The sequence below is a fragment of the Brassica napus genome, unplaced genomic scaffold (genome assembly GCF_020379485.1).
Source record: "Brassica napus cultivar Da-Ae unplaced genomic scaffold, Da-Ae ScsIHWf_1230;HRSCAF=1757, whole genome shotgun sequence".
Taxonomy (NCBI): Eukaryota; Viridiplantae; Streptophyta; class Magnoliopsida; order Brassicales; family Brassicaceae; genus Brassica; species Brassica napus.
Window position 1 is genome coordinate 271,231 of NW_026014653.1, and position 17,405 is coordinate 288,635.

At 27.8% G+C, this 17,405-nt stretch overlaps 1 protein-coding gene across 1 annotated transcript; it reads left to right on the forward strand.

Moving 5' to 3' along the window:
• The first annotated feature begins 5,164 nt into the window (after positions 1-5,164).
• Positions 5,165-17,381, forward strand: LOC106446424 (probable disease resistance protein At4g19530). Its single transcript, XM_013888148.3, is given in 6 exon segments — positions 5,165-5,950; positions 12,251-13,064; positions 13,066-13,443; positions 13,511-13,828; positions 15,607-16,497; positions 16,572-17,381. Coding segments are annotated over 6 exon segments (3,474 nt in total). The 5' UTR covers positions 5,165-5,480; the 3' UTR covers positions 17,175-17,381.
• The last annotated feature ends 24 nt before the right edge of the window (positions 17,382-17,405 follow it).

Consider the following 17,405-nt stretch of genomic DNA (forward strand, 5'->3'; position numbering starts at 1 on the left):
TTATAAAACTACAAACTTAACAAAAAATATTTAAGGAAATGATTATTTAAAGAAAACATTAAATGACATACTATAGTAATTTGTGTTAATTTATGAACACACGTAAAGTTATATTTTTTAAAATGGAAATACAAAATATAAGATAAAACTAAATTATAGATTAGCTTATAAACTTCTGAAATGAATGCTTAGAATTACACTATGTATGATTAATTATGCCTTTAAAATGGTAGCTAGGTTTATAAAGACCATTTTTTAAAAAGTTATAATTCTTAATATTTATAAATCAATTTCTATAACACGTATTTTCAAAAACTTTTAAAATTTAATGTTTTTATTAATTAATTTCATCATCATTATGTACTTTATCATATTCTACTTCATCATAACGTCAGACTTCCACTTCCACTCCGTTTCTAACGGAAAATAAAATTTAAAAGTTTGATATGATTAAACTATTAGTTGGAGAGTTAAAAGTGATATTACAAAAAGCAAGGTTTAAAATCTTTGTAAGTTTCACTTTAGAAGAAGTGATTTTCGAAAAATATCATTATGATATATGTTAAAATATTCTTTTGCAGTTCATGACTTTTGTAGTTTTAATTAAAGACTGCTATTTAAAGGGACGAAAGTAATAAAATTATTTTAAATATAATTATTTTAAATTCATATAATAACACATTTAAATTTTTGTAGCTATCAAAATAGTTATTATGGTCCAGCTAAAATTTAACTCTTTAGTAATATAAGTATTATAGCCAATCAAAAAAAAATTAAGTTTTAAACTATTATTGATCGTTTAGATTGTTTTTGAACTATCTTAGATTCTCTCAACTAAAATAAGATAAGAGTCTTTTCAAAAAAATATTATATTTTACACATCTAAAAATACATTCAAAAAACCCAATTTTAAAATATTTATTCATATAAATAGTTATAACTGTCACTAAAAATCTTTAAGACTGTTAATAAAAAAACAAAACTGTAAATTTGTATTAAAAAAATTAAAATCAAAATATTTACAAGCGAGATTGTTTGCTAGTTTTATGAATTTAAATAATAACTTTTGGTTTTGTAAAAAGAACAATACCATTACCATTGAAAATAATATTTAAAAAAAAATTATTAAAAAATATATTTTTTGCGTTTTAACGCGGATAATATCCTAGTTTTCATTATTTGTATATTCACGTGATAATTATGAAAATTGAATGCTTACTTTACATCATCCAAATATTTTCACAAAACTGAATAAAAAAACTAATTCAAATACTCCACTGAAAATTCACCTTCGACAAGAAAAACAAAAAATAATCTGTAGCACCATCTACTCGTCTAGAACAAATAAACAAACACGACCTAAAGATGAGTCAGGTCAACCATTGAAATGTCAACTTTTTTGTTTCCCGACATTATGCTACTTTTGCGGCCAACCATTCATCTACTCATTGTCTGTTTTTTTTTTTTGTGTCAAGGTATTGAATGGAGACAAAAAAACGCGTATTTGATTTTTTTATCCAAGAAAACTTTAGTCACAAATCACAAATTTTGTTTTGTTGTTAGTCTGTTTGAACCTAATTAGTAATTACCTAGCACTATTCGAATTTGCACCAAACATTAATTTTTAATTCATAATTAATAAAAACAAATAACATCATCAATTTTAATAAATAACCCTATACTAATGAAAATTATTATTTTAATTTAATTTTAGTAATTTTAATCAATAATTTGATTCCAAACATATAATTTTTTAAAACAACACATTTCATTATTTCATTTTTTTTTAAAATAATTAGTTAAAATAAAAAATAGATTTAGAGAAATACATAAACTATAGTCAATTTTAACAGAAAAATATAAACATATATTAGTTAAATTTAATTCCAAAATATTAAGTAAGTGAGCAAGAAATTTTTATTATAAAATTTTTATTTTAATAAAATATATATATGTAATATATTTATATTTTATTCAAATTATATTTTTATCTATAAATTTAAATGATACTATACGTTTGCATTCAAAAAATATAACAATCTTTAGAAAAAGATATTTTCCTAAAATATATCTGTTAAAACATATTTATATTTCAAAATTTTATTAAATATGATCCTAATTTCTTAAATAGTAAATTAACTTTATATTTCTCATTCTTACTATTAAAACTAAACCAAGTGTTTATTATTTACTGCATAATATTTTTTTCCAAACAAATATCATTTCATACAATTTATTTTTTTAAACCATATTTTTTGCATAATGCATTAATTGCAATTACACTGTATTACACTTTTTATTTTTATATTATCAAATATATTGTCACCATTCAAACTCTTCCTTATAAGAATCATCTTGTGCAAATCATCTCATCTTTGTATGTTATGAAAAATAGATACTTTTAACTAGAATGGCTCATTACTAGTTTTGATTTAACAATTTATTTTATTAGACATTACTTGCTATGATTTGAATATTATTGTTGAGTGATTTAATGTTCTGTAACTAATTCTTTTTGTAGATTAGTAATCCATTTGCTAAACACTGATTTGAAGACACTTCTAACATGTTCAAATACATTCAAGACACGGTTTAAACATATATATATCCTTTATATACTAAAGCACAAGTCACATGGCTAATCAGATTTGGACACATGGCATGTTTCACAAAAAAAAAATATCAAAACAATTTTTTCAAAATCTTTTCGATACTAACTTTTTCGGAAATTCTAAATACCCACGTTCCTAAATTTTCTCCTCCATTATCAATGATAAGATCACGATCTAAAACTATATTTATTTGTTCTTCATCCCTTTTTTCTTCTCCATTGCTTCATATTCTCTCTGTTCAGATCGTTTACTGATGCAAAATAATTTCATACAAGTAATAATCTATTAATTGTTTATTTCAGGTTGAATATTGCATGTGAGTGTACACCTGTTTTAAAGCTTTGTCAAAGCAAGATACGTAACAATAAGTATCTTGAACTCCATTATCTATATATGTGGTATTTACAAATATGTTATTTCCATGGTTTATGCTGCAAAATCTGAGTAAACGAAAAAATTAAGAATCAATCTTTATATTGTTCAGTTTTTTTTTTTAACTATTTTTGTTTGCTGCAGACATGTAATCAAACCAAAGCTAAAAGAAGAAGAAGAAAATATGAGCAATCAAAGAAAAGTTTCGATGAGATATGTTCTGAGTTAAGTTGGCCAAGGTAGAGTTGCAGAACAAAGGTAGAGTTGAAGAACGTTTGACCTTTCAGAATTCAGGTACAATAATTTATTTATTTTTAGTCTTTACAACTTTTAGAAAGCACATTACTAATCATTTTCTGTAATTAATTTTGAAATTTCTCAAGTTTTCTTTACAAAGTTCCTAGGTTTAAAAAAAAACTATATAAAACAGAAAATAATTAATATATTAGATAAAAATACTTTTCCGGAAACCTTTAAATAATAATTTAAGAAAACAGTTCTCATTTTGACAAAACAAACTAAATTTGTAAGTTTTAATCTTAAAAAATAGAATAAGTAATGTGGATAAAAAATCAAACTGAGTAAGATTACAGTTAAAATTTTAATTGTGAAAAATCTAAATTTTAATCTTAAAAATCAAATGTAATCGCAATAGTTTTCGAAAATATTGCAAACATGTAACCATTTTAAAAATAATATCAAATTTCATGTTTAATCCCCTCCCTCTTTCAATATTTTTGTTTAAATTTGAATGCATATTCAGGTCATATAGAAAATATTTGACAGAAAATATTTAAATTCTGATTGAAAATTGTAACATTATCAAATAATTTTAAAAACAGAAAATGACCCGTGCTAGGCACGGGCAGTGATACTAGTATATATCAAAGCACAAATCACTCAAGCAATAAAATTTTGACATGTGTAATTGTTTTACAAAATTCAAGTAAATCAAAACCATGCCACGTTCTATTGACTTTAAATATTTGGTTAACTGCAAAAATTCCTATTTTTCCCTCACACACGTACAAAAATGACTTACTCTTTCAATATATAACTGCTTCATCTCTCCATTTTAAAAAAAAAAAACTTTATATGTCTTTCTCTTTTATGGTGTAAAAAGAATACTAAGAAGAAATGAAAATCTTTCTTTCTCTTGCCCTCCTCGACAGTCATTTTTAATGGTTTTATTTTAGTTTTGAATGTGGCAAAAATTGATTATTTAAATCATTTATTCTCTTTTCCAGAACACATTTATACTACCTTTATATATTTCTGCATGATTCAAAGTTGAAGATTTTATTCTTCTAATGTGGCTTAAATTTTCACAAATGATGAAAAATCAGAGTTTTTTCACAAAATATTACTATCAGAAGCATGAAATTATTCTAAGTATGGGAAAAAAATTTATGGACAAAGATAAACACATGTTTAAGTATGTTTAATAGTCTTCTTTTATATAATAATAATGCCCATACGTAGCACAATGTATACTTTTATGTGTTAGAATATACCTTAATTTTTTTTTACAGAAACAAGCTTTCAAAAACATGTATGTTGTATATATTTCTCAAAACTAACATCATAGAAATTGGTTCAGTATTTCCAAATTTATGTATTAATGTGTTATCTAGATTAAGAAAATATATAAATAAAACAATAATTTATTTTGATAGTCATTACAATTTTATGATCAGATAGTTTAGAAAAAATTAAAATTGTAGGTGCTAGCACCGGGGATAATACTAGTATATAAAGGTTTCCAACTACCCGAACCACATACCCTTAATATTTGGTTTAGTACTAATTATAAATTAAGATAGTATGCTAGTCGTAGTCCCTGTTCTGGAACGCGGTAGGCGCTAGTCGGGCGGTCGGGTTGGGCCTAGCGCCTAAAGAAAAAATCGGGGATTAATCGGAAATTATGCGGGGCGGAATTTTTAGATGGTTTACTATGTTATAAAACATGTTAATCTTTAATTGTGTATAACATTAATACATTTTCATGTTTTATGATTGTATAAAACACACAAATAGAATATATAAATTTAATATAGTGTAATTTTCATCAAAATTATGAATATAAATGATATTTATAAAATTTTAGATCAAATAAACAAATAAAAATATTATTAAAACTAAAAAAAAAATTTAAAAAAAAAAAAAAAAAAAATTAGGCGGCTGCCTAGGCGGCTAGGCGGTCATTTAGGCGGCTAAGCGGTCATTTAGGCGGTCTAGGCGGAAAAAATCGGATATCCGATTTTTTAAACCGATTTGGCATAAATCGGGGCGGAAAAGTGATGCGTAGCGCGTAGGCGGCTAGGCGGCCTATTTTTAGAACAGGGGTCGTAGTATTGAAATGGTTGGAATTGGTCAAAGCAATTATTTTTTTTTTTGAAAAAGACCAAAACATATTTTTTTGAAAGGCCTTTTTATTTCAACTCCCACCACTCGGCCAAAACCCTAAACCATTTTTGATCTTCAAATCATTCTCCCATGGCTGCCTCCTCCACTGTCCGCAGCGTACCTAAGCACCAAGTGTTCCTTAATTTCCGTGGGGAACTTCGTTATCAGTTCATCAGCCATCTAGCTAAGGCCTTGACAGATAAAAATATCCAGATCTTCATTGATGAGGATGCGGAGAAAGGCCAACCTCTAAGTAATCTTTTCAAGGAGATCGAAAAGTCGAGAATCGCACTGGCTGTCTTTTCCAAATTGTACACAGAGTCAAATTGGTGCTTGGACGAGCTAGAAAGAATAAAAGAACGCACGAAAGCCGGCGAGCTCAAGACCATTCCCATCTTCTACAACGTGGACCCTAAAACCGTTAGGTATCAGACGGGAGAATTTGGCGATGCCCTCAGGAAAAATGAAAAGAGAGGTGTTACTGATGATAAAATGGAAAATTGGAAAGAGGCTCTGGCGTATGTTAGCAACCTTTTGGGCTTCGAATTTGACGGAAAAAGGTACAAACTGTTTTTTTTTTTTTTTTTTTTTTTGGGTAAAAAACTGTCTTTGTTCTTTTTGGTTTAAGAATGTGGCCTATTAAGAGTCTGAAAAAGGTACAAATTGTTTAGTGTTTTATGTCTAATATTTCCACACTCTTTTAAAACTAATCAGTTAGGTTTTCAATGGTGATCGCCAAAAAGAAAAAAAATGAGGAGAAACGTATAATTTTATTCTTTCCTTGAAAATACACCGCTCATGTGTAAATTTTGTAACATATGGAGCTAAGTTGGAAAAACATGGTGCTAGCGAAACTAGAAAACTAAACACCATTCGAGAACTGGTGCCAGTTAAAAAAAAAAGAATAATAATAATAAGGCAGACACCATTCGAAATACTAGTTATTCTTTTCTACTACATAAATATTGAAATCTGTCAGATCACGGTTCCTAAAAAAGATCTTTACATAAACAAAACAAACGCGTTTCTCTGATCTTACAATGAATAGTTGACCAGCGAAGTAGTATAACAATAAACTAATAATATTAGCATATCCCTATGTATTAATTGAGAAGGATTTAAAAAATTAGAACCTTCATTTTGTATTAATTAAAAAAAACTCCAAATCCTAGAAGACACTCTAAATGCCTTCTAAATTCTATTTCAAAGAATTCTAGAGCATCTAATATAAAGTATAGTTTAATCTAATGGTGTCACATTATTCCATAATTATATAACACTAAAGAACATTATATTAACCTAAAATATAGGAAGTGTGTATTCTTTCCTTAAATAAAAGCTACTGAATTACCTAATATGATTTACATATATATGGCAATTAATGATTATGAATAATAAAGATTTGATAACAATTTTTGCATCTTTCTTCATTTTTGTTTAAATTTATATTATTAAAAAAACTTAAACAATCACATTAACCATATAATAAAAAAATTAGATTTTTTCTTATATGTTATATTTTGAATTTTTTAAAATGACTTTAAATTACAAAATGAGGAAACCTTATATGTTATATATTTTTTTAAACGACTTTAAAATACAAAAATGTGGACACCTTATATGTTATATTTTTCTTATATGTTACAATTTTATTACATATTATATTTTGATTTTTTTTTAAAACGACTTTAAATTACAAAAATGTAAGTATTCCTTAAGTATACGACTAAAAACATTAAAATGAGATGTATCAATTCGATGATTGATTTGAAAGCTTTCAAAACCATATGAAATATAAAAGTCAAAATAATTTAACTGTGGAAACAATACTGTTCACTTTTTTCAAGAATGTGTTCGATGAAAAAAATAAGGTTTTTATGTCATAATTTGTTTAAAGTCTACTAGAGAACATTATATTAACCTAAAATATAAGAAGTGTGTATTATTTCTTTAAATAAAAGCTATAGAATTACCTAATATGATTTACATATATATGACAATTAATGATTATGAATAATAAAGATTTGATAACAATTTTTGCATCTTTCTTCATTTTTGTTTAATTTTATATTATTAAAAATAAACAATCACATTAACCGTATAATAAAAAATAGATTTTTTCTTATATATTATATTTTGAATTTTTTTAAATGACTTTAAATTACAAAAATGAGAGAACCTTATATATTATATTTTTTTTAAAACGACTTTCAAATACAAAAATGAGGACACCTTATATGTTATATTTTTCTTATATGTTAGATTTTTTCTTATATGTTATATTTTGAATTTTTTAAAATGACTTTAAATTACAAAAATGTAAGTTTTCTTTAAGTATACGACTAAAAACATTAAAATGACATGTATCAGTTCGATGGTTGATTTGAAAGCTTTAAAAACCATATGTAAGATAAAAATCAAAATAATTCAACTGTGAAAACAATACTGTTCACTTTTTCAAGAATGTGTTCGAGGGAAAAAATAAGGTTTTTATGTCATAATTTGATTAATGTCCACTAGAAAACATTATATTAACCTAAAATATAAGAAGTGCATATTCTTTCCCAAAATAAAAGCTACGAAATTACCTAATATGATTTACATATATATGTCAATTAATGATTATGAATAATAAAGATTTGATAACAATTTTTGCATCCTTTTTCATTTTTGTTTAAATTTATATTATTAAAACAAATTAAACAATCACATTAACCATATAATAAAAAATTAGATTTTTTCTTATATGTTATATTTTGAATTTTTTAAAATGACTTTAAATTACAAAAAAGTGGAAACCTTATATGTTATATATTTTTTTTAAACGACTTAAAAAAACAAAAATGAGGACACCTTATATGTTATATATTTCTTATATGTTGGAATTTTCTAATATATTATATTTTGAATATTTTTAAAACGATTTTAAATTATAAAAATGTAAGTTTTCCTTAAGTATACGACTAAAAACATTAAAATGACATGTATCAATTCGATGGTTGATTTGAAAGCTTTCAAAACCATATAGAAGATAAAAGTCAAAATAATTTAACTGTGGAAACAATACTGTTCACTTTTTTCAAGAATGTGTTCGATAGAAAAAATAAGGTTTTTATGTCATAATATGTTTAATGTCCACTAGAGAACATTATATTAACCTAAAATATAAGAAGTATGTATTCTTTCCTTAAATAAAAGCTACAGAATTACCTAATATGATTTACATATATATGACAATTAATGATTATGAATAATAAAGATTTGATAACAATTTTTGCATCCTTCTTCATTTTTGTTTAATTTTATATTATTAAAAAAAAAACAATCACATTAACCATATAATAAAAAAATTAGATTTTTTCTTATATATTATATTTTGAATTTTTTAAAATGACTTTAAATTAAAAAATGAGGAAACCTTATATGTTATATTTTTTTTTTTAAACGACTTTAAAATACAAAAATGAGGACACCTTATATGTTACATTTTTCTTATATGTTAGATTTTTTCTTATATGTTATATTTTGAATTTTTTAAAACGACTTTAAATTATAAAAATGTAAGTTTTCCTTTAGTATACGACTAAAAACATTAAAATGACATGTGTCAGTTCGATGGTTGATTTGAAAGGTTTCAAAACCATATGTAAGATAAAAATCAAAATAATTTAACTGTGATAACAATAATGTTCACTTTTTAAAGAATGTGTTCGAGGTAAAAAAATAAAGTTTTTATGTCATAATTTGTTTAATGTCCACTAGAGAACATTATATTAACCTAAAATATAAGAAATGTGTATTTTTTCCCTAAATAAAAGTTACGAAATTACCTAATATGATTTACATATATATGGCAATGAATGATTATGAATAATAAAGATTTGATAACAATTTTTGCATCGTTCTTCATTTTGTTTAATTTTATATTATTAAAAAAAATAAACAATCACATTAACCATATAATAAAAAAAATAGATTTTTTCTTATATATTATATTTTGATTTTTTTAAAATGACTTTAAATTAAAAAATGAGGAAACCTTATATGTTATATTTTTTTCTTAAAATGACTTTAAAATACAAAAATGAGGACACCTTATATGTTATATTTTTCTTATATGTTCGATTTTTTCTTATATGTTATATTTTGATTTTTTAAAAAATGACTTTAAATTACAAAAATGTAAGTTTTCCTTAAATATACGACTAAAAACATTAAAATGACAGGTATTAATTCGATGGTTGACTTGAAAGCTTTCAAAACCATATGAAAGATAAAAGTCAAAATAATTTAACTGTGAAAACAATACTGTTCACTATTTTCAAGAATGTGTTCGAAAGAAAAAATAAGGTTTTTATGTCATAATTTGTTTAATGTCCAATCCGATCAATCCATTATGTATTAATTATAGTTTTGTTCTATTCTTTTTAATAAAAATTGATCTGATCCATCGGAAAGAAATTATATAATAACAACAAAAAATATTTTATATATACAAATAAAATGATCAAATATATAAAAAAAACTATCGATAATATATACAAATAAACTCATCATGCGCAAGACGCAGGTCTTATCCTAGTTATAACTATTAAATAGACAAAATCTATATTGTTATTATGAAATATTAAATCACTAATATTATTTATGTTTTTTTAGTTTTATATACTATTAGAATAATATATAAATTAATTAAAGTATGTAATAAATAATAATAATTAGTTTATTTATATTTTTTGCCAATAAGATATAATTTATTCATAAAAAATTAATATTATATTGAAATATATTTTATATATTTATAAGTGATTAAGGAATTTTAGTGTATTTTATTTTAGTATATATATGTTAGTAACTGCAATATCTAAATGTTCATTTTAAATTTTTTATATGTATTTAAAATAGTTTTTGTATTTTTACTTACTCATTCCTAGGCACGGATCGGGTATCCGGACAATTTAAGGGATCCGGATACGGATACAGATCCTTATCCTTATCCGGATCCGGGGTTCTCGGATATACGGATGTCGGATATCCTTATAAAAATTGTAATATCCGGCGGATATCCGGATCCGGATTCTTAAAATAAATAAAAAATAATATTAATATACATAAAATATGAAAAATAATTTAAAAATAAAAAATATAATTTTTTAATTATTTCTATGTATAATATTACAAAATTTACATAGAATTTATATATACTATTATAAAAATGAAAATATATTAAATAAAATTAATTTTTATATATAGATATTACTATTTTGAAATATTTATTAATAAAACTTACGGATCCGGATATCTGGACTAGAAAATTAAGATATTCGGATCCGGATCCAGCTTTGACGGATCCAACAATTTACTATCCGGATCCGGATTCGGTCCCTCCGGATATCCGAATTTTCGGATTGGATCCGGATTGAATCTCGGATTGAATTCGGATTTCGAATAAAAATTCCAGGCCTACTCATTCCAACAATCCAAACGTAAACGCTACCAGTTGCAAAAAAAAAAAAAACACGTAAACGCTGGAAGAGAGAAAACTTAAATTTGTATTTTTATAGTATATATACGAAATGGTCCAATTGTTTTATGAATATGGTTAACGTCAACAACCAATACTACGACTAAATTAATTTATCATCACACCAAATAAATTTATTAATCGACAATAAGTATGCCTTAAGTAAACCATAACCCAGTACGTTTATCACCAAAAACAAATGTACTATCGTTGACTAATAAATCTACGACACTTTAAATATCTCTACCACATAAAAATAAATTTTATCACTATAATGTTAAATATATTGTTCATCTATTAAACTTCAATGAATCTACTGCAATTAGCATGATAGACCTATTTGTTGATCGATTTTTTAAAAAGTTCTAATATAGTAATAATACTTTCGTAAATACTTTTGTAATATATAAAAAAGGTAAAATAGGTATACATAGTGTTACTAGTAATTATAAGATTGATATCCTTCTTGTAAATAATATACTTTGGAAGGGAAAGAGAAGCTGAAAAAGTTACAACAGATTCTAGGTAAAGCGTAGTTAAAATTAGTTCTAGGACTTTTATCCGAGATCTGATCCGAAAATTCGGATATCCAGAGGGGCCGAATCCGGATTCGGATAGTAAAATGTTGGATCCGTCGAAGCCGGATCCGGATTCGGATATCTTGACTTTTTAGTCCGGATATCCGGATCCGTAAGTTTTATTAATAACTATTTCAAAAATAATAATATCTATATATAAAAACTAATTTTATTTAATATATTTTCATTTTTATAATAGTATATATAAATTTATGTAAATTTTGTAATATTACTCATAGAAATAATTAAAAACATTATATATATTTTTATTTTTAAATTATTGTTAATATTTTATATATATATTAATATTATTATTTTTATTTATTTTAATGATCTAGATCTGAATCTGGATATCCACCGGATATTTCAATTTTTAGAAGGATATCCGACGACCGGATATTCGTGAACCTCGGATCCGGATAAAGATAGTAAAATTATGGATCCGCCGGATAAGTATTCGGATCCGGATAACTTAAAATTGCCCGGATACCCGATCCGTCTCAGGCCTAGTTAAAATGGAACAAATAACAAGGATCAATTTTTTCAATAAAATAGAAATAAAAATAACAATTATATAGTTGATTTTTCATGGCATTTGCAAAACCTAGCTAGTTACCCAACATAGGGTACACGTATTTAATTATTCCCAGTTATATTTCCTAGTATTTCTACGGATAAAAATCAATACTTAGTATTGGCTTTTAATAAATAAATAAAAATTGTTATTGTCAATTTGTCATATTCTCAAACAATTGCAGCAACGAGAACACGTTCATAAATAAAATCGTCAACGAGGTTTTGCAAGCGCTGAACAAAATTCCGTTAGAAGAAAGCACACATGGAACATGCGTGGAACATGCACAAAACACCAGAGGAGAAGAACAAGAAGAAGAGGAGGAGGCAGGTCAGATTTGTGGGCTCAAACAACGCCTGGAGGAACTGGAAGAAACAGTAGACATTCATGGTGTGGAGACTCGTATTGTCCAAGTTGTTGGGATGCCAGGCATTGGTAAAACCACTCTCTTGAAAGCGTTCTACAATGAGTGGTACAGCAGGTTCTTCAGACGCGTCTTACTCCAAAATATAAGCGGCATTGTAAAGCAATGGGGATTGGAACGCTTGCCCGTGATGCTCCTCAGGGAGTTGCTTGGTAATGACGACATAGAAGATGATGGGACATACGAAGAATACAAGGAAAAACTATGTAAAGAAAAAGTTTTCATTGTTCTTGATGGGACAAGTGACGAGACGCATATACAAGTTATTTTTGAGAGTCTTCGTGAATGGATCAAGAAAGGTAGCAAGATTGTGATTGCAACACGCGCAGTGTCTCGTGATCTGGTTCCTGGGGATGATTCCATGATCCTTCATACTTATTTTGTACCGCTCTTGTGCTACCGAGATGGGTTAAAACACTTTAATCGCTATGCATTTGATCACCAAAACAAACACGACAGGGAAGCTTTCACGAAGGTGTCTAAAGAGGTTGTGCGTTACGCGAGAGGCCACCCACAAGTTCTCAAGATATTGGGTGAAGAGCTTCGTGGCAAACCCTTGCCTTACTGGATAGAAAAAACTAGATTCACTTCCGCAAAAGCTCAGCCCTAGTATTCGAGACCGTGTCTTGCAAGTAACTTATGATGAACTGAGTCAAGAGCAGAAGGATGCGTTTCTTGACATAGCTTTTTTCAGATCCCATGATTTGGTTTATGTAAAGAGCTTGCTGGATTCATCTGGTCCTAAAGCGACAATGTCCACAATAGATGCTCTCAAGGACAAGTTCATGATTTATATCTCTGACAGCCGAGTGGAGATGCATGATCTTTTGTATACGTTTGCCATGGAAGTTGGTTCAGAAGCTTATGCTAAGGATGGAAGAGGAAGACACCGGATATGGCACCGTCAGAACAAAAATAACGGGGACATGCTCGATAAGCTACGTAAAAGAAAAGTGAGACTACGCCTCCAAATAACTCTCCTTTCATTAGTTTAATTTGCTGACTTTGTGGTGTTTACAGGGAGGCGGCACCAGCGTCAGAAGTTTTTTTCTCGACTTGTATGACATGAAGAACCATGTGACCTTAGGAAGGGATCACCTCAAGAAGATGCGACATCTCAGGTATCTCAAGTTCTACAGTTCTCATTGTCCTCAGGAGTGTGAGCCTAAGGAAAACATACACATCCCTGATGAACTTGAGCTTCCACTGAAAGAGGTACGATGTTTGCATTGGCTAAATTTCCCAAAAGATGAACTTCCACAAGATTTCATCCCCGAGAATCTCGTAGACCTTAAGCTACCTTACAGCAAGATTAAACAGATCTGGAACGATGAGAAGGTCAGTGACTCTCTAGTTGATTGCTTTCTTGTTTTTTTTGTCTCAGTTGGTTAGATGGATTATACGTATGTTCAAGAAATCGCTAACTGTAACTAATGTTCAAAAAATTGTTAGACTGTAACTAAGCACTGTATAGAGTACTAACAACTAGATAGATTATTCGGGGTTTAGACGGAGCATAAGCTTTAACTAATTATTGATTTAGTTTATACTAGATGACTCATTCGCTCCCATGCGCCTTCACGAATATTTATAAGAAACTAAAATATAATAATTTGAGTGATATTTTATGAATTTTTAGTATATTTTGCATATTTTTATATTATCTTATTTAAAGTTTTATTTATAAGTTGTTTAGTTGTGGTGTTATAATTTTTTGTCCAATATATTCAACTTGGTTATGATATTTATTTCTAAAATTATAAAATCACCAGTGTAAAAATTGATCTTAATTATTTTTAATTCATATTTTACTAACTTGTTTGAACTTCTTAATCAAGCCATTGCTTTTAATTGTTGCCTGAATACGTTTTTTTTTCAATTTTCAATTTTTGATAATTGTAGAATTAGCAGAAATTGGAAAAATATGAATTTTAAAAATGATCTCATTATCAATGAAAACCATCTCAATAGGAACAGCCTCTTTAAGAGATTATTTTTCCAAAATCTCATGATGTTTATTTTGATTTTGCATACATTTAAAGAGAAACGAATTTTCTGATAGAATCGATGTGAATGATTTTTTATTTTATAATAGAAAGACTTAGTTTTATGAATAATGAATATTTTCTGTGAACGATGAATGATTGACTGATTCTTATATTTATGTCGATTGTTTAATAGTTTTGATTTATGAGAATCAGTTGTTTATTTATATAAATTTTGGAGGCATTCAAATAATATTAAAGTTAAAATCTATAATGTAAAAAGAGAAAAGTTCATAAAACTGTGCATTTTGTTGTAGAAATAAAAAATTGTTTAACTATCAAGAGGTATAATCATATAGTTTCATTTTTATTAAGAAAGAAGATATTTTATTTTTAATATCCTAAGATTTTTAATAAAATATAAACCATTTTTTATAAAATTGGAATTTATATAAAAGGAAAATTCTTTTTTACTAAATCACATGTGTCAAATATATTAAAATAGTATACTTTAATAGTTAAAATATTTCTTTTTGTACAAATTTTCTTTTTCTAATTTTATTAATAAAAACGAAAATAAAAACGAAAATATTTATAGATATTGTCTTTTATATAAATTTTCTTTTTGATAACAATTTAGTTATAAAAGGAATGTAGCAATAAAAGAAAATAAAAATAAAATATTAATAATAGCAATTATAATAATAAACTCAAATAACTAAAGGTATCAGTGTAATAAACCAAGTTAATGTAAACGCGACATGTAAGAAACTGGTTTTTAAAATAATATTATAATGATATATTATATATTTATATAAGATATTTTAGTTTATAAATTTAATTATAATATGCTCTGATGAATTATCAAAATTAGATACATATAACAAAAAACGAGATAAATTTGTGGATTTGTACTAAATTATTAAATTTAAAAGAACTATACTAATTTAGATCAATGCAAATTGCTTTATAGCGGTTTAAAACAATGTAGAATGGTTTAAACTGATTTGAGTCTCATAAATCAAACTTAAAAAAAAATCTTGGATCGATTTTCCACCTAGGGGGTCTAGAATGATTTTTAGAACTATGGATTATACTAACTTAGTGTATGGGATCCCTTTCTCATCATAGGCTGTACCAAAGCTAAGGTGGGTCGATCTAAATCACTCAAGTCAGCTGGATAACTTGTCAGGGCTATCAAAGGCTCACAATCTTGAAAGGCTGAACCTTGAAGGCTGCACAGCACTGAAAACGTTACCTCTGGATATGCAAAACATGGAAAGTCTTGTTTTCCTGAACTTGAAAGGGTGCACGTCGCTTGAATCCATTCCTGATATCAATTTGAAATCTCTGAAGATTCTCATCCTTAGCAACTGCTCAAGTCTGAAGAAGTTTGTGGTGATTTCAAAAACTCTCTATGCTCTATATTTGGATGGCAGTGCAATAAAGAAACTTCCTACAGACATGGTGAAGCTAGCAAGACTCGTTAAATTGAGCATGAAAGACTGCAAGAAGCTGGCAAAGCTTCCCGAAGGATTTGACAAGATGAAAGATCTTCAAGAACTAGTATGTTCTGGCTGTTCGAAGCTAAGTAGTCTCCCAGATGAGATGAAGAACATGAAATGCTTGCAGATTCTGATGCTTGATGGGACAGCAATAAAGGAGATTCCTAATATAAACTCACTTCAGCGTTTATGCCTAAGCGGAAATGATACAATCATTTTACTTCCGGGTTACATCAGTCTGCTATCTCAGTTGAAATGGCTGGACTTGAAGCACTGTAAGAATCTTTTATCTATTCCAGAGCTTCCACCAAATCTTCAGTGCTTAGATGCACACGGATGCGAGTCGCTAAGAACAGTTGCAACTCCACTGGCTACTCATTTGCCATCGGAGCAGATTCACTCCACATTCATTTTCACCGACTGCCACAAATTGGACCGAACTGCAAAGGAAGGAATCACAACCTACGCTCAACGAAAATGCCAGTTTCTATCAGATGCACTAAAACGCTGCAATGAGGTATCCTCCCATTCATTTCTTGCTTTTTGCAAGTAACCTTATGATGACTATAACTTTTGTAATAACTTCTGCAGGGTTTTGTTCCAGAGGCTTTGTTCAGCATTTGCTTTCCAGGTTGTGAAGTGCCCTCATGGTTTTGCCATGAAGCAGTTGGATCTGAGTTAAACCTCAAACTTTCCCCACATTGGAATGAAAATAGGTTTGTCGGAATAGCTTTATGTGTAGTTATCTCCTTTCCAAACGGCCAAGAAGGAATCAACTCCTTTTCGGTTACATGCAAGTTTAAGCTGGAAAGTAAAGATGGGTCGCGGATCTCCTTCGATCGCTTGGTTGGAAGTTGGAACAGACATGGCAAGAAGTCAGACAAGATGGCAAATGGCAAGAAACAAGACAAGAAGATGTCGTCAGAGCATGTCTTTATTTGCTATACAAGATGCTCAAATAACATCAAATGTCTTGAAGAGCAGTGCTCAGATGCATGTACTCCAACTACAACTTCCCTTGAATTTGGTGTCACAGATGAGAAAGCTAGAGTCGAAGTGCTCAAATGCGGCTTAAGATTAGTGTATGCATCTGATGAACCCCAGAAGACAAACTCAGATGTTACTGACACAACTTGTGAAGAAATCGAGTGTCAAAATTTAACTCCAATAAGGAATGGCGATTACAATGTATAGGAAGTGGACGTTTATTTTCCAAGAGGATTCATGTGGATCAACTGAATCAATCTTACAAAGAATTCCAATTGGGAGATAACACCCAAATGCAAATCAATCTGTAGTTGGGTATCTTTGGACACAACTGGTCATGTTTCCACTCTGTTGTGTCCTGAAAATTTTCCACAAGGAAATAAATGTTCGATAAGTAAGAACTTTTTTGAATCATCTCGTCTGCCAAGGCTCCAGTTG